This window comes from Eurytemora carolleeae, unplaced genomic scaffold (assembly GCF_000591075.1).
Source record: "Eurytemora carolleeae unplaced genomic scaffold, Eaff_2.0 scaffold345, whole genome shotgun sequence".
Lineage (NCBI taxonomy): Eukaryota > Metazoa > Arthropoda > Copepoda > Calanoida > Temoridae > Eurytemora > Eurytemora carolleeae.
In genome coordinates, this window is record NW_019396327.1 from 155348 (window position 1) to 173795 (window position 18448).

Consider the following 18448-nt stretch of genomic DNA (forward strand, 5'->3'; position numbering starts at 1 on the left):
ATTTCATTCTTAAATTCCACCAGGGTTCTCTTGTTCGGAGCGTATGCTGTAACCATAACTCTTCCTTGGCAGTATAATATTATCTGGTATCTTCACCACTTTCCTGTTTCCTGTCCAGATATTCCTGTTTCCAATATAACTTTATCTTGTCTGTATGAGATCTTCTGGTATCCTCCTCCTTTCACTGTTTCTTGTCTAGGTATTCCTGTTTCAGATAAAACTTCATCTTGTCTGTATGAGCTCTTCTGGTATCATTCTCATTTCTCTGTTTCTTGTCTAGGTATCCCTGTCCCTGGCTTTCATTATATCTTTGTTGTGAGAATCTTTTCATCATTTCTGCAAAAAACACTCCTGCTTCACATTCACATCTCTCAAATGCTACTCCCGTTTAAAAAAACGGTATTATTTCCTCAGACCAACTAAATAAAACCTTTTTTTTGACAAATATTTGTTTCTGATCGAACTGGTTTGTTGATCTTTTACATATGTCGATAAACAGTGATAAACATACATGATACAGCAAAGTCTTTGATACTATGTAACAAATAAATAAATAATATGTTCCAGTATGTATCAAAAATCAAATCCCTTGAATTTTGCAGTTTCAACATTTTGTCTAGACAATTCAAAATCAGTGAACGTGAGTGGTAATATCAAAATTATCAACATTTAGTGTCATGCAACATTGTAAAATTTGAGATAAAAATTATGAACATTTTCTATGAAGCATACAAAACATCAAACTCAGGGTAAATCGAATTTTTACTGTTACATTAAGTTCAAGCTAAAATTACTTATATTTTTGAAAAACTCTAAAATATTCTACACAACATAAAATTCAATCTAAAATTACTAATTTACATACCAAAACTATACAAATTTTCTACTCGGTGATCCTATGCCCATATTAAAACACCTCAAAATTTGCTGTTCCTATTTAGAGATTTTTTTGGCCTAAAAAATCTCGCCCCCCCCTGGCTGAAATTCTGTGTCCGCTCTGCTGCACATTAACACATTAAATCAAAACCCTTACGTAATACATATTTTATCCATATGTCAACTGAAAATAAAAACAAAAACTGTAAAAAGTCTTTAAAACATTTGTCCACTGAAATTAAAAGCTATGAACGGTAAATTGTAAAATGCATATTTTTCTCTTTTTTCGGTTTGAGCAAGAGAATGCTTTCTTTACCGAAATGAAATTTTCTAAAGCTATATCGAAATTATCTGCCTTTATTTAGGAAATAGAATAATTACACATATCCAAGAATGACGTCATTTGCAATTTCTAAACTGAACGTAATTTTGTCAATGTTTTCGTCATCCTTTAGGCTTAATCTCAAAATATCTTTTAAGTTTCAGTCTCAATAGTCTCAAAGTGTTTTTAACTTTTGTTTTAAACCGTGTAATGTTCTAATCCTTTAAAACTAAATTCAAGACTTTTCTTCCGGAACAAAAGTCAACCAATTCTAACAACCGTGTTTACAAAAAAAAATATTTGGTTTGGGTTTAAAAAAATGAATATCATTCAAGCTTGGGCGCATGCAGGTAGGATTAACAAGCACGAAGGCAAATTTTGATATAATCCATCACACATTTTTGTTCACAAAATTCCTTTGTAATTAAAAAAGTTGGTTTCTATAAATCATTTAATAGAATAAATACTTGTTGAACAAACGTAAAAAAATCTGAAGTTTTGTACCACTTACTTTATTCCGTAGATTATTGCATTGCTGAATGGACTTATATACAGTAGTACATGACAGGTCCACTGTACACCTGTACATAACGTTTATGTAGGGAATGTAAACGTATTTTTACTAATGCTCATTGTTTCTAAAGCATAAATCGGCATGTCACTTTGAGAAACCAAAATTGGAAATAATAAATTTGCAGATAAAAACCTTAACTAAGGTTATCTCTTTTATTCTTGTTCAGAAAAAGGTTTAATTAGTGACCCCGGACCCCTTGTCAACGAACATGATGGTTAGAGAAATCTTGTCTAATTTAAAGTTACAAGAAAGATATCGGAAATTAAAGACAATTCTTTGTCATGTTTATTCCCATGTTTATTGAAACACCCAGCAGTATTTAATCTTTATCCAAAAATAATAATAAAGATGGTTTGACTTTTAACTATGTTTTGACAATTATAATTATAAACATTTGTCAGAAAGCGCTGTTGTCTAAGATTATGCTATGTTAATGATTAGTATTATATTATGTCTATGACTATGCTATGTCTATGAATATACTATGTCTATGATACTTCCTCTTGGATTGGACAAGATGTGTATCGTCTATGATTATGCTGTCTATGATACTACCAGGTCTATGATTGTACCACGTCTATGATTTAATTATGTCTATGATTGTACTATTTCTATTTTCTATGATTTAATTATGTCTTTGATTATATTATGTCAATGAATGTACTATGTCTATGACTATACTTTTTCTATGATTATACTATGTCTATGGTTATACATTGACTATGATTATACTTTGTCTATGATTGTAATAAGTCTATGATTATACCATGTCTATGATTATACCATGTCTATGATTGTACTATGTCTATGATACTATCATGTCTATGATTATAATATATCTATGGTTATACTATGTCTATGTAACTACCTATTGGAATTGGAGAAGCGGATGTAGAGAATGCTTCAATAATCTAAAATATAGGAAATAAAGAAACCAAGCAATTAAACTTTACTGGGGGGGGGTCATGAAATTGAAAAAAGCAAAGTCTAATTTTAGAATTTAGATTTAAAGGGAGTGTTCGCGAACAATGAAAGGGGGTATAGGCTTAATGCAATAAAAAAGCGCCTTTGATCGCCACTAATCTTACTTCTATCTGTTGCGTCTATAAGGAGAAACTTGTTAAAGACGTCTCATACCGAATACTTACCGTCCATACAAATTCAGAAAATTGCAATATACGACTTAGACCGTAAAAAAAATCAATTTAATTTCAAACAAATCATTCAGATATTACAACCTATAGTCATCAATCTTTCGCCACATTTGTATATAGTTTATATTTTATAATATTTTTTAATTAATTTGTTTTGAATTTGATTATTTCTCTTGCGGCTTGCGCAACTATCTAAGAATGCCGCGGACCACTCAAATTTTTCGAAATCAGTTAAAACGTTTTCTAAAAAAATTAAATATTATAAAATATAAACTAAATACAAATGTGGCGAAAGATAATCGATGACTATAGGTTGTACTATCTGAATGATCTGTTCGAAATTAAATGGATTTTTTTACGGTCTAAGTCATATGTTGCAATTTTCTTAATTTGTTTGGGCGCTAAGTTATTCGGTATGAGACGTCTTTAACAAGTTTCTCCTTATAGACGCAACAGATAGAAGTATGATTAGTGGCGATCAAAAGCGCTTTTTTATCGCATTAATCCTATACCCCCTTTCATTTTTCGCGAACACTCCCTTTAAGCAATGAAAAAAATGTGAAAAAAAAATAATAAATGAAGAATATAGAACGATGCAAGAATAAATGGCTTAAAAATGATAGGAACGATTCAAGGAAACCCTACCTTTGATGTATAAAATATATTTATATGAAATTATAGGAAAAAAAATTATTTTAATCAAATGCACGATTTTGTATGAAAAAGTAAGGGTAATACTGGTTTCTAAATAAAAATTAAAGAATAGAAAAGGAACTTATGCTTAAAAATTTAAGTGATTTTCTTAGCCATGCTTTTTATTAAAAAGTTTATTATTATTTTTGATAAAAGTAAAAATGAATCAATAAAAAATTAATTGAATTACTATTCAAAAATATTAATAAAAGAAAACAGGAATAACTATTAAACTTTTAGAACATTATCAAATGAATAAAAAAGAATAAATGAATAACTATTAAATAAATGAATAAATAAAACAATGAATAAAAAAGAGCAAATAAATATCTTTTAAATAAATCAGCAAAAGAATAAATTAATAAATAAAAGTATAGAATGAATAGTTATTAAATTAATTGATAAATGAATAAATATCTAAAGTGGTTAATTCTGACATCTCTTGTCTGGCTTCCTGCAATAGAAATGCGCAGGTCATTTTTGTACAGAAAACACAATTGAAATAATTCGTTATTATAAGGTCACTTGAAATTACGCTTACAGTCCCTTTAAGCTTTATCAAAATATGTTTAACATTTCCATCCATGATACAGTGGGACCCGTAAAACTGCGGAATTGGAAGACGATTGTTTAACTGAATAGTCCAATTAACATGAAACACAGCAATTGTGAAGAACCATTTTACTTTATAACATGATCGATAAGATGCTAATAAAACTATTTGCCTTATCTTTATATATAAAGTTGCAATCTCTGTTTGTCTGTTTGTCAGGGTGTTTGTTTATTTTTATGTCCGATCTTAAAATGTAAAACCTCTTGACCGATTTGCCTTATATTTTGATTACGTAACTTGGTAGAACCTCGGAAAAGCACCAAAACTTGGTTTAGAAATTCTTTGTTTATTTGATTGTCTTAAATTTGGAAAACTAACAGTGACAACTAGAAAACTCTGAAAGCTAGTTATGTATAGAAAATACATGGTTACCCCCCCCCCCCCACCAAGAGGATGAGACTTCAGAGAAGACTGAATTTATACTGTCTGTTTCCTTATATTTACATGATTCCCTTCAACTTTTAACTTCTTTCTTTCTTTGCTTAAGACTTGCTAAAGACATAATTTGTAGAGTTTAAAATTGTCTTTACAGTCTCATCCTTTATGGGTAACCCTGTATACCAGTTACCAGTATTGTAAAGTATGGAGTGTAGAGTATAAGTATACTGCCCAGCAGCTGACCCAGGGTCAATATAGCTGTAAATCCTTGAAATCTCTGGAGAGCTGTACGCTGTACCTCACGTACTCTAAACAACGAAAAGTTCGGGGATTTTAGAAATTTAAAGAAACAAGAAAAATCTTGTTTAATTTAAATCATAATTTTGACAATTTGATTCTGTACATAATATTTTTATTAAAAAAGTAAAAAAAAAAACAATAAAATCATTTATTGTTTTAAACTCCATTTTTAAAACTTGATACTGTCAATAAGTTTTTCTCAAAAAGTCACAAAAACCAAAAAAATTTGGTTAATAAAAGATCAAGATAGAATAAATCAAATTTTAAAAAAAAATTATCTTAAAAAACTTACATGACTTAAATTACTATTTTTAAAATTTAATACTGTTCAAAAGAAAAGATTTGTAAGATAAGTAAGAAACAATTATTTACTGAACATGAAAGTTCTTGGAATTTTACTTTATAAAGGGATGTTTTGTAGGCAAAATTGGTCGAGGGAACCCATGGATAAGTAAGATTTTAAATTTTTCGAAAAAGTAGTCGTACCCAATTTTTTTGCCTTTTAAGATAAAATGCGTGAAGGGTGGTTATTTTACTTACTTGTCCCAAGGGACGTTAAGTAACTTAACCTCCCTCTGTTGGGGGAATCTTCGGTAGGTAATGTTGGTGGTGAGGCGGTATAAAGACTAACCTTGTTGCTTGTTTTGTGATGAGAAATAATGCGTTTGCTATTCTGTATTCGTGGTGCCTGAATATAATTTTAGGAATTAACAAATAAGTTTTAACTTTGAAATTTGTTTGGATCCATCAAATAAAATATGGTAAAAGAAAGTATTTGGAAAAGAAGTCTTTAAATAAAAAGCATCAGAAAAAAGTTCGAAATCTATCTAAGTCGTTTGAAAAAACAACATTGGAAAATAAGTCATAATATTTTTATCAAGGATTTTTACTCCTTGACAAGAAATAAAAACTTTGAATAAAAAGTCATGATTTTATTTCCTCCAAATTTTTTGCAGTACCCAATTCTATTTTTGCACTACCCAATTCTATTTTTGCACTACCCAATTCTATTTTTGTACTACTCAATTCTATTTTTGTACTACTCAATTCTATTTTTGCAGAACCCAATTCTATTTACGCAGAACCCAATTCTATTTTTGCACTACCCAATTCTATTTTTGCAGAACTCAATTCTATTTTTGCAGAAATCAATTCTATTTTTGCAGAAATCAATTCTATTTTTGCAGAACCCAATTCTATTTTCGCAGAACCCAATTCTATTTTTGAAGAACCCAATTCTATTTTCGCAGAACCCAATTCTATTTTTGAAGAACCCAATTCTATTTTTGGTCATGGAAACTAGGACTTTCTTTCCAAATAAACTTTTTATTTTATATATTTTTATAAGCTTTTTATTGTGGCTTTAATGGATGTTACCGTTAGGTTTTACCGACTTTTGTGTTGTGAATCTTTGGAACAATCATTAATAAAGAAGAAAATAAAGTGAAAGTAGGGAATAAGAAAGCGGAGAAAAATAGAAAAGATTCATGGATAGAGACTTCACACAATAAAATATGATTAAATATTTAACACGACGAAGTTTTCTGAAATTTTTTAGATGAAAGATGGAGAAAACTAATGAAATGTTTTATATAATTGTTTGAACTAGGGAATAATCAACTAAGATGGGATATCAGGAATCTCAAATTTTACACGTCAAACTAAAGTAAAGAAATTGAACTCTGATTTTGTAATCCCTGTATCTTTGCAACATTGTAGACCTTAGATATTTCAAATTATAAATTCGGTTAAAGAAAATAATCTAAGTTTGACATACCTAAGGTTACACCATCAGGTTGGAAATACATAGAGATTAGAAAATTTGAGTTTGTGACAAAAAATGAGTTCCTTTCACGTTATATTATGATTTTAAATGTTTTAAATCATTGTTCATCTTAAGGAAGAGCTATTGAGAATAACAAAACTGTTTTGAATTCTTAATACGTCATAAGTGTGTCTAACATTTGTGTTTAAAATAAAACTAGAGGAGCTACGAAGTCATTAGGTCATACCAGTAATTTTGCATAAACTTAACCTTCTCCTTATGTATAGTTAACAGTGTTTTATTGTGCCTGCTTGGAGCCTTGGACAACTCAATTAAACTCTCATGGGTCAAGTGTGAGTGAAGCGATGTGAATATACTAAAGGTAAAGGGTGTCGGGTTTGCGCACACATATCAGATAAAGGATGTTTGGAACATAGGGCGAAAACCATATCCTCCTTACCTTACATGTATTCACTTTAGATTAAGATGTATACCTGGCAATACTGACAATGTATATATTCCAGATGAGCATGAGAAGAATTGGCGTAAAGTAGGAGATAAATGTATAGATAATAGAGTAAACAGGAGCAGAGTTCCACACAGGAGGACAACTTCCACCTCCTACAGATAGTAAACAATATAAATTTGCGTCCTACCCCTTCAATATGGAGTTTACAGCAGAATGGACGCACAAGTCATGTGTGGTTGTTAAAATTGACTCAAAATTTATATGTTACAAAGATATTCTATAATTTGTTAAAGGTTGAGGGCAAAACTTTTCCAAACTTTCATAATCTGTAAATCTGTAAATAGTTTTCTGACTACTCTCATCTTTTATGTTTGAGTAGGAAAGACAGAAACTCATCATATATTGGGATAAGACTAGAACAGTATGTCCTAAGATTTACTGGTATTATTATAAAGTATAACTGTTAAAATCACGCCAAACTGAAATAAATTGCATGAAATCTGACCTAGTTTCAATCATAACTCTTAGAGCTATTGTGAATATTTTGAATTTCTGGTAACATTTAATTAGATAAATTAGCTTTTCTCATACTTGCAGTATAGCTACGAGTTTACAAAGTTGTACCAGTAATTTGGCAAAATCTAAACAAATCCCTTTATCTAGTGTGAAATGATCTGATTTTCAACCGGACGTGAGGTTTTTAGGACATTTGGTGGTAAAATTCAAACTTATTGATGGATGGGAAGTGGGTGTGGGGGGGGGTGGGTATNTTGAAAAGTTTGAAGAGAGTCCAGGTCTTGAGATAAGAGTTGGAGATGTTGAGAGTAGGATTAGGATCCAGGAGAACACTACCAGAAGAACCACTCGTCTCAGGGTTAACAGGGAACTATACCTAGATATTTAAAAAGTTTTCAGATACAGGATTTCAAATAAAAAAATTAAAAAATCAGGAGAACCACAATTTTTGCGTACCGCTGTATGTAAATGGTTTACTGTAAATATAAAGATATTTTTTCGAAATTAAAAACTAAAAGATGATGTATACCCTTCCCTCGAGCTATTTTTACCCTTAAAAATGAAAATTCCTTGGTAATCCAGGTAACCGTTAGCTTTACTATACCAGGGAAAAGAGTATTATTTTGATCAATTCCGAGAATTTCTGGTGGATTATATATTTGTTTCTTCCCAAAAATAAATTTTCTTGAGATTTAAGTTGTTTGTGCTTTCCGCCTCAAATTTGGCCTAGATTAATAAATCTTGTATATCTTAAAATTTTTATACTTCTCTTAGTCTTAGCTGATTTTATGGGGAATGGAAAAATGCATAAAAATATGTACACTGTATTGTTCAGTGTATAAGCGTACACTAGTAAAAAAGCGGACAGTATTTTTTACAAAATAAAATATAAATATTAAGCATCCTCTTAAAGGGACTGTTAGCACAATTTCAAGTGAATGTTCGATTCACAATGGTCACAACTTGATCAGACAAAGCTTTTTAGGGTATTGTTGGGAATCGGACATTGTCATCTTTAAATCTAGGGTCACTTGAAATTATCTTTACTGAAACATTGAAGGCAGGGTTACTAAAACCAGCTCAATGAAAGTCTTTACATCTTATTTTTCTAAATTTTCTTATAATTTGATTTTTCCATCATATTTGCATACTAATAGATTATCTCTAACTTACAAATATTTTCATTAATTTTTATCATAATTATGAAAATATTCATTCTTTAAACGTCAAAAATAATCCAAATAAAAAACTTATGCTTATGGATTTTGATTAAACATCTTTTTACTTTGAATATCAAATAATTATCTAATTTAAGCAGCTTTGCGCCTCTTTAACTTTAATAATCTATTTTAATTAAATTTTTACAATATCTTTAGATATTTATATAATATCAGATAAAAATATTTTGAGATTTCTATATTTGTTCTATATTTTTTTCTTGTTTGTACATCTTTAATACATCTTTTAAATATATATCAGCTAATTTTGAAGATAACGAAAAAGGATGTCCTTGTTATTAGCCACTTTACAAGAAAGAACTATTCTTTCTGAACCCTGTATTCATTTGAACTAGCTGACTGGCTTTCTTTTCTTGGAGCTTCTACATTGCATTACTTGTTTGTGTCATCTCCTACACACTTTCTAGATCATTTAGCTTCAGGTAGAATATATGAAGGGGGGGGGGTGTGTGATGCTTCCCATCCTACATTTGTCTTCATTCGCTATTGGTAAAAAAGATAGTGTAAAGCTTTAAACAGCCCTTCTAATTTTCCTGTTCAATATTTTCTTCTTTTTCCTTGTTTATCTTTCCAATTAGTTCTTTTGACATCAAGTTGTAGAGAAGGTAAGAGAGAGATAATGAGGTTTGTAGGAGGAAGGGTATAGGGGATTGCTCCCTGTGTTCCTTCTTTATTATACTCTTTCTGAGTTAAGGGGGATTAAGAAAACCCTGCACCACCCCTTATGCAAAATAGGGAGTTGTACGCCCTGAAGCTCTCTGAAGAGGAATCTGGTCAAGTAAAAAACTGGTATTGTTGTGCATGGCTTGTATACATATCAGCTGCAGGGGTTAAACTCCTTCTTTCAGTACACCAAACTAAAGATGAACTTTTGTTTTAATCTATGTACAGTCCTTGCTTCCCCTGTAGGACATGAGATACGTAACTAAACACAGCGCTCCTCCAGACTGTAATTCTGGGACCGCATATGATAGGTCTGCTCTCTTCAGAGGCAGTCAGGCAACTGGCCTCTATTTTTGTCCTTATTTTGTTTGTAATTTGTTATTCTATAACATCAAAAACGAGAAATATTTACTTTTTATCTAATTATGGGGGGGGGGGATAGAGAAATGTAATATTTCCAAGATATTAAGAATGTTTTCTTCCCACCAGACTACTTGAAGGGACGGTTTGTTGAAATTTGGAGAGTCCGATTCACAATGTTACCCAATGTAATTTCATCGAAAAATTCATTTTTTATAAATCTCAAATTGTATTGTGCAAAACTTTGCATTTATGGGAAATATATATTATTGATCATTAAAAATAAAATGTGGTTAATTTTTTAACAATTTATTTTTTTCAGTCTACAGTTAAATTTTTCCATTATAAAGAGAGGTTGGTTTTATTTTTTTATCCCTTCTTAACCTATCTCTGTATTTTTCATGATAGCGTATTAATTCATCTTTACTTTTATATCTTGAATCAGATTTAAGTTTAAGAAGAAAATAGAACGGATATTAAAGTAACTGTATATATTCATATATATATCACTTTTATTATTACATAATATATATAACATACATATTTATATCTACATATTTACTATTAGTTCAAAAGGTTTGAAAATACACTGAAAATATTATTAAATCCACAAAATGTTTAAGTACTCAGCAGTCAAAATTTTGAAATTTTATTTTAATTTCTAGAGATGATCATGTAAAGATGGAAATTCCCAAATCACAATGGTACCCTTGAAACCTTTATCTGATCAATTGTGTGGAATATATAATGAATATACATATATTTATATATATATTGTGTTCAAACTTGATTAAAATGGTATACAAGAATTATAGAAGGCTCTTGTTTACACCATTCAATTAGAAAATTTTAGTAGATATGAAAATGTCCAAAATTAAAATGGGTTCAAAATTGGGGCTATAGGTACCACTATGGTTTTTTGGACTCCTAGTAAGTATATATTGTATGGGTACTTTGTACTGTGCACTGTGTACGGTGCAGTGAAGAAAGCTTAAAAGAAGAAACATTAAAGGAAGATTAATTTCCGAGGACTTTGTTCAAACAACGTCAAAGGCAAAAAGAAAATCATTCATATCAAACTTAAAAGTTTAGATTTAAAGATAGTTTTTCTTCCAACCTCTGCCGCCAGTTTTAAAATTAAATTCTAAAGGGCCTGTTGCCGAATTTTATGAATTTGAGCTAGGTCACTTAATCGTCGAGGATTTTTTAGTTGATTCAGGATTTTAACCATAGTGGTAGGTAATTCAGCGACCTCTCTAATTCATTAAATTTGGTCCCTGATGCATGACGTTAGTGGGGCCTTTTTGTCCTCTACATTGTCTCAAGCATAGGGAGCATTACAGAGGTAAAGAAGAATTATAGGCCGGTCAAACCCTTAGTGCTGTGAATCCCTGTTTCAAGCAGTTTCAAGCAGTCCCACGAAACATGACAGTTGGTGAATAGTTTAAAATGCCTTCTTCCATAATATTTGTTGTTTGTTACCAAAGTTGTTTGTTACCAAAAAGGATAATAATAAATATTTTATGTCATCTGTATTATAGTAAAATTTATTTCTAAGTAAAATATATTTGAGTAGAGTTTTTTTAAAGCTAAATAAACTGAAAAAAGTCTTTAATATCTAATACAGTATATGGAAGAAGACATTCAAAACTATTCAACAACCGTCAGGTTTCGTGGGATACCCTGTATCTGTATCTTTTGTTTTTTAAAGGATTATATAAATGGGTCTGTAATTCTTATTTCAAGGCACCCTGTATCCGAATATGGCAATTCCAAATTCACAACGGTACCCTTGAAACCTTTATCTGATTGATTATGGGACAAATATTGTCGTGTTTTAAAAAAGCGCAAATCACCATATTATATGTAGAGAACCCACAATTGTAAATAATCAGTTTTCAAGATTTTAAACAATGATATCTAATTCATACTTGATCAGACAAAGCTTTTAAGGATACCGTTGTAAATCGGACACTTAAAATTATGCTTAATTCTTCTTCTTCAAATATCCTGTATTTAAAATTGATAAATCTAGTATCCTTATAATCCTGTTATTTAAAAGTTTTCACATTGGATTCGGAGATCATGCCTTCTAGTGGAATGTTACATTTTTAATCATCCCGTGAATCAACAATTTAACAATGAAAATTATTTCGACTTAAAGTTCAAAATGAAGAAAAAACAGGAACTTAACAAATTATGCATATAAAAATTACTGATGTCATTTAAGAGAAATTGGCATGAAATATATAAACTGCTTTGTTGAAAGTGATAAAATCTTTTCCAGGTTTCCAGGTTCTTATTGAATAAGTTTATAGACCGCGAATAGTTTGTGAAGTAATATATATAAACCTAAACTTTTCCATATTATTTCGCAAACTTTCAACCTTGTTATTTGCAAAAAGAGAGAAAAATCTTAGGATTTTTTAGATCAACTTTTTCTAAAATTTGGATAAACTTTTCATATTTTTTTTCGCCCTGATTTAAGTTTTAAGGAAAAGATTGTTTGTTCAAAGAACCAGTTCATTTTAATTGAGTGTGAAAAGAATTTTGTATGAAATTTATGAAGAATTCAGAAAGAAAATAAGGAAAATAATATCAGTATGAAAATAAATCTAAGAGAAAAATCTGAAGATTAGGAATGAGTTATGTCATTGGAATGGAGTTCTTCTCAAGAAATTAACTATATTAAAGTAATAACCAGAAAACTCTGAAATAAGAAGACGACTTGTAGAATCAAGTTATAACTTTAAAACGTCGCAGTTGTGCAGAGTAACCAAACCTATTTCACTGAATAGGAAGTTTAATATGTGTCTAAAAAACTATTTGCATTGTAACAATATCAAATACACTTTAGTATCACTTACTGGTTATTGTATAAACGGCCTAGAAATTGCAGTGCTTGTTCCTCAGATTTTGTGACATGTTTTAAGAATTTTATTCAGTATATAAACTATACATATAAATCTATCTAATCTACCTGAGGGAATGAAGTATAGATATAAATCTATCTACTCTACCTGAGGGAATGAAGTATAAATATAAATCTATCTAATCTACCTGAGGGAATGAAGTATAGATATAAATCTATCTAATCTACCTGAGAGGATGAACTATAAATATAAATCTATCTAATCTACCTGAGGGAATAAACTATTGATATAAATCTATCTAATCTACCTCAGGGAATGAAGTATAGATATAAATCTATCTAATCTACCTGAGAGGATAAACTATATATATAAATCTATCTAATCTACCTGAGGGGATTAACTATAGATATAAATCTATCTAATCTACCTGAGAGGATGAACTATAGATATAAATCTATCTAGATGAACGAATGCCAGATTCCAAAGAACCAACGGATGGATGATCTCAGTAAAATATCCGTGAACCTAAAAGAATCAAAATCAGACTTCAGAAAAAATTTGAAAAATAAAAGTCTACAATTCTACAATTCGTAGAGTTCCTTAGCGATTTAGAAAAAGAATCTTTTATCTAAGATTTAACCCGGCCATTTTCTTGCATGTTTGGGGTGTGTGAACACACGAATTATGTGCATGGGTTACACCAGGTTGTGATATCAGATATTACTGTTGTAAATTCGTTTTGGCATTATTCAAATGAAGGGTCTCTATAGTTCTACGTTAATAAAACAATTTGGTGTTTTTACGTGTCTTATCAAACATATGAAAGTTATTAGATAACAAAAATATACTATTTATTCATAAGATAGGTGGCCAGAAAAGGTTTCATGACTTTTCAGCTTTTCCAAATGTCGTCTGCTATTTCTTATTTTGAAAGAAATTGACTTTTTGCCACAAAAATAGATTTTCTAATTCCTATATTTTTGCAATTTAGATATTTCAAACTATGGTTTCTGTTAGATTAAATAATCTAAATTTTAAATTTAAAAAGTTTTCATGATTAGGTATTGAAATATATAAAAATTATAAAATTTGAGTTTGTGACACAGACTCAATTCCTTTACTTTAATGGTAAGCTTATTGTTTTCATTTAAATGTGGTCGGAGTTAAGGGAAATATAAAGCCTAAAACTGATGTGACTATATACAGAATATAGTAAAAGATTTATTGACAGTATAAAAAAAAGAACAAATAATGGTTGATACTAAATAATCGAAGAAAGACGAAGCTCTCTTGCAGACCCTCCGCCTTTCGTCCTCCTCATGTGATGGGTTTATCCTCTTCCTTTCCATTCCTCGTACTACTAACTCCCTGTTTCGGTTTTAGTCTCGCAAACCTTATTTTCCGCTCCCTCCTGTGTCTAAGCCTTGTGGCCTGAATTGGTCTTAGTTTTAAATAGAGATCGAGAGTTTAATGGCGGCTGAAATTTTTCACAAGTTGAAAGCATTTCACGCTCTGAAAGCATGATTTCTGGATGGCATTTCTTATCATCCGCTCCACTATCTGTCCGACCTATAGCTACATACAAAGAGTTGATAAGCTGTCATGTCTATAGGCCAGACTACTTGCAATCTGAGCTTAGCTTCCAGGTCCCTATAGGGACTAAAGGGGTTGCATCAATAGAACTATCTAATATGAGCTTAGCTCCGGGTCTGTATTAGAACTGAAGGGGTCACATCAATTGACCTATCCTTAAGCTTAAGCTCACACTGGTTACATTATTATTCTTTTATGTAAAAACTAAGATATCCGAACGAAATTTTTTGAATTATAAAATTGAAAGCACAACAGGTTTGTGAGTATGAATAATCATGTTTTAAAGAATCGTGTTTGTAAAATAAGTTTGCGAGTTTATAAATGAATACCGCAATATGTTTTAGGGCCACAAAAAAATACCTGGCATAGAAATAAAGATAAAGAAGACGACCTAGAAATTGTAAAACCAGCTTGGAAACCTGAAAAGAAATAAAAGTAAAGAAGACGACTTAAAAATTGTAAAACCTGCCTAGAAATTGGGAGACCAGCTTGAAAATCTGAAAAATTGTTTTTGAATATATCTTTTCATCATTCTGAGATATAGTTTACTAGTTATATATGATGTTTACTAAAACTATAGTTTCCTAGTTCTACATGATGTTTACTGAAACTATAGTTTACTATTTATATATGATGTTTACTAAAACTGTAGTTTTCTAGTTCTACATGATGTTTACTGTAACTATAGTTTTCTAGTTCTACACAATGTTTACTAAAACTATAGTTTTCTTTTTCTACATGATGTTTACTGAAACTATAGTTTACTAGTTATATATGATGTTTACTAAAACTATAGTTTTCTTGTTCTTCATGATGTTTACTGAAACTAAAGTTTACTAGTTATATATGATGTTTACTAAAACTATATTTTTCTTGTTCTACATGATGTTTACTGAAACTAAAGTTTACTAGTTATATATGATGTTTACTAAAACTATAGTTTTCTAGTTCTACATGATGTTTACTAAAACTATAATTTTCTAGTTCTACATTATGTGCACTAAACTATAGTTTTATAGTTCTACATTATGTGTACTAAAACTATAGTTTTCTAGTTCTACACAATGTTTACTGAAACTATAGTTTTCTAGTTCTACATGATGTTTACTGAAACTATAGTTTTCTAGTTCTACATGATATTTACTAAAACTATAGTTTACTAGTTATTTATGATGTTTACTAAAACTATAGTTTTCTAGTTCTACATGATGTTTACTGAAACTATATTTTTCTAGTTCTACATGCTGTTTACTAAAACCATAGTTTTCTAGTTCTATATGATGTTTACTAAAACTATAGTTTTGTAGTTCTACATGATGTTTACTAAAACTATATTTTTCTAGTTCTACATGCTGTTTACTAAAACTATAGTTTTCTAGTTCTATATGATGTTTACTAAAACTTTAGTTTTCTAGTTCTACATGATGTTTAATGAAACTATAGTTTACTAGTTCTACATGATGTTTAATGAAACTATAGTTTTCTAGTTCTACATTATGTTTACTGAAACTATAGTTTTCTAGTTCTACATGGTGTTTAATAAAACTATAGTTTTCTAGTTCTACATAATGTTTACTAAATCTATAGTTATATGAAGTGTATTGAAACTATTAAATGTCATCAAAAGGCCGTGATATTGATTTAAAATGTTCTCTACGGATATTACTAAACTTTAGTCAAACATTTCAATAGAATTCATATTAGGAGGAAAGAGAAATATAATAAACGTACAACTCGTTGTCATTTAGTAATAGAGAGGAAACGAGAAAACTTTACATGTTAATCAAATGATATTAAAATATAAATATCTATTAAAGATAAAATATAAGAACAAAAAATAATGAAAGTATAATTGCTTGATATTTATTCAAAATCATTATAGACCAGCACAAAGATCTACATGGTTACTAAATTTATGCTTTGAATTTTAAGTGTGAATTTTTAAATTTTGACTTAAACAATATTTGAAGGAGTTGAATTACAGGGTTTCTGATAAAAAAACTTATTTTGGGTTTACCATTTTCGTAAAAACAATTACCAATCGATCTAAATGCAAAATATTTAACACCCTGTGTCATGAAAAAAATTAATAATTTTGAAAATGAAATACCTAGAATACAGGTTACAGTAGAACAGACGGAGAGATGAAGTAGTAAGAAGCCACTAACTGTACAGGTCTAAACATACACTCTACAATGTACGTGAACAAAAAAACTGTACTGTACTGTACTGTGTACAGTGTACAGTGTACATAAACAAACAAACTGTACATTATACATGTCAACATGAGCAAACAAACTATACACTGTACAGGTCTAAACATACTGTACAGTATACATGAACAAACATACTGTACACTGTACAGGTCTAAGCATTCCGTACAGTATACATGAACAAACAAACTGTACACTGTGCAGATCTAAACATACTGTGCAATGTACATGAATAAACATATTGTACAGTGTACAGGTTTAAATGACTGTACATAATACATGAACAAATAAACTGTACACTGTAAAGGTCTAAACATACTGTACAGTGTACATGAAGAAACATACTGTACAGTGTACAGGTCTTAATGACTGTGAAGTATACATAAATAAACAAACTGTGCAGTGTACAGGTTTAAACACTATGTACAGTGTACATGATCAAACAAACTGTACACCGTATAGTACAGGTCTGGTTATCCTGTACAATGTACACAAGGAAAAGCTGTGCACTGTACAAGTCTAAATATCCTGTAAAGTGTACAGGAACAAACATACTGTGAACTACACAGGTCATAATATACAGTACAGTGTACATTAACAAACATACTGTACAATGTACATGTCTAAGCATAGTGTACAGTGTACATGAAAAAAAACATACTGTACACTGTACAAGCCTAAGCATACTTTACAGTGTACATGAAAAAACAAACTGTACAATACACAGTACAGAGGTCCAAACATACCAGAGAGTGCACATGAAAAAACAAACTGTACACTGTACATTAACAAATAAACTGTACATTGTACATGAAAAAAAACATACGGTATAATGTACAGGTCAAACATACCGTACAGTGCACATGAAAAAAGCTCACAATGTACATGAGATAACATTATGTACAGGGTGGCTTTTAAACAAGTGTGTTTAGGCTTTTTAGCTTACTAAACATTATGCACTTTCTAGCTAAAACAAAGATGTTTCGTATGCTAAAAAGCCTAAACAAACATTTTTCAAAGATACCTTGTACATGATGAAACATCTTTTTTATCAAAATTTATTTTCTAGAATCTGTCACGTGACACGTCTCCTTTTTAATGTTTATCAATTTTTAAAAAAAAGAGATTGTAATAAGATATTGATTTGGATAGAAATAGAAACTGATAGAAATTTTGATAAAAATAAACAGTCAATATCTTTTCCAAGATTTAATTAAGATATAATCCCCCCTACCCCCTCCCTCTCCCCTCCCTCCCCTCACCTCTTTTAAAAGATTGGACAAAGAAAGAAACAAATTTGCAGTTGCAGAAGTAAAAAGAATTAATAAATTCCGCACAGTCGTCTCTTAAGTCTCATCCTTTTTGGGTGACCCTGTATAAAACCATTTATAATTCAATTCATGTGAAGGAAGAGGCTATTTTTAAAATCCCAAACCAAACCAAAGCATATACCTTCTTTGACGCTATAAGAGCGAAAGCAACATAAAAATGGAGGAAAGCAGAGACAGAAGTGGAGAAGCAGATGAGGATTGTAACAAGCATGGCAGACATTCTAAATATTAATAAAAAAAATTGCAATGGTTGTTATATTGCATTCCGTGATAGATTATCAATTACTTACATAATCCAATAAGGGTTAGAGACTCAAATCATCTTCATAAATGATTTACTGATAGTTTTAATTTGACGTTCTTTGGAAACAGCTTGGTCATTTTGCAGATACGATGCGCTGTAATAAATTTAATTTTAATTGTTTCATGCTGTTTTCAAGGAAAATAATTTGTAATTATTATTGGACTAAACTTTAACATTACATTCATCAATATTGACAAATTTTAAAGTTTAAAA

At 30.1% G+C, this 18448-nt stretch overlaps 1 protein-coding gene across 1 annotated transcript in view; it reads right to left on the reverse strand.

Annotated features, from left to right (window-relative positions):
- The window catches only part of LOC111701023 (histamine H2 receptor), a 33619-nt gene that overhangs the window by 7953 nt on the left and 7218 nt on the right, over positions 1 to 18448 (reverse strand). The window contains exons 2-11 of the mRNA XM_023472135.1: positions 18053 to 18152; positions 16498 to 16564; positions 14748 to 14806; positions 13222 to 13319; positions 7915 to 8036; positions 7170 to 7299; positions 5542 to 5598; positions 4801 to 4918; positions 2641 to 2683; positions 1710 to 1779 (exon numbers count right to left, since the gene is read on the reverse strand). Coding sequence (XP_023327903.1) covers positions 1710 to 1779; positions 2641 to 2683; positions 4801 to 4918; positions 5542 to 5598; positions 7170 to 7299; positions 7915 to 8036; positions 13222 to 13319; positions 14748 to 14806; positions 16498 to 16564; positions 18053 to 18151 — 863 coding nt within the window. The 5' untranslated portion in view covers position 18152. The remainder of the gene's footprint in view (positions 1 to 1709; positions 1780 to 2640; positions 2684 to 4800; positions 4919 to 5541; positions 5599 to 7169; positions 7300 to 7914; positions 8037 to 13221; positions 13320 to 14747; positions 14807 to 16497; positions 16565 to 18052; positions 18153 to 18448) is intronic.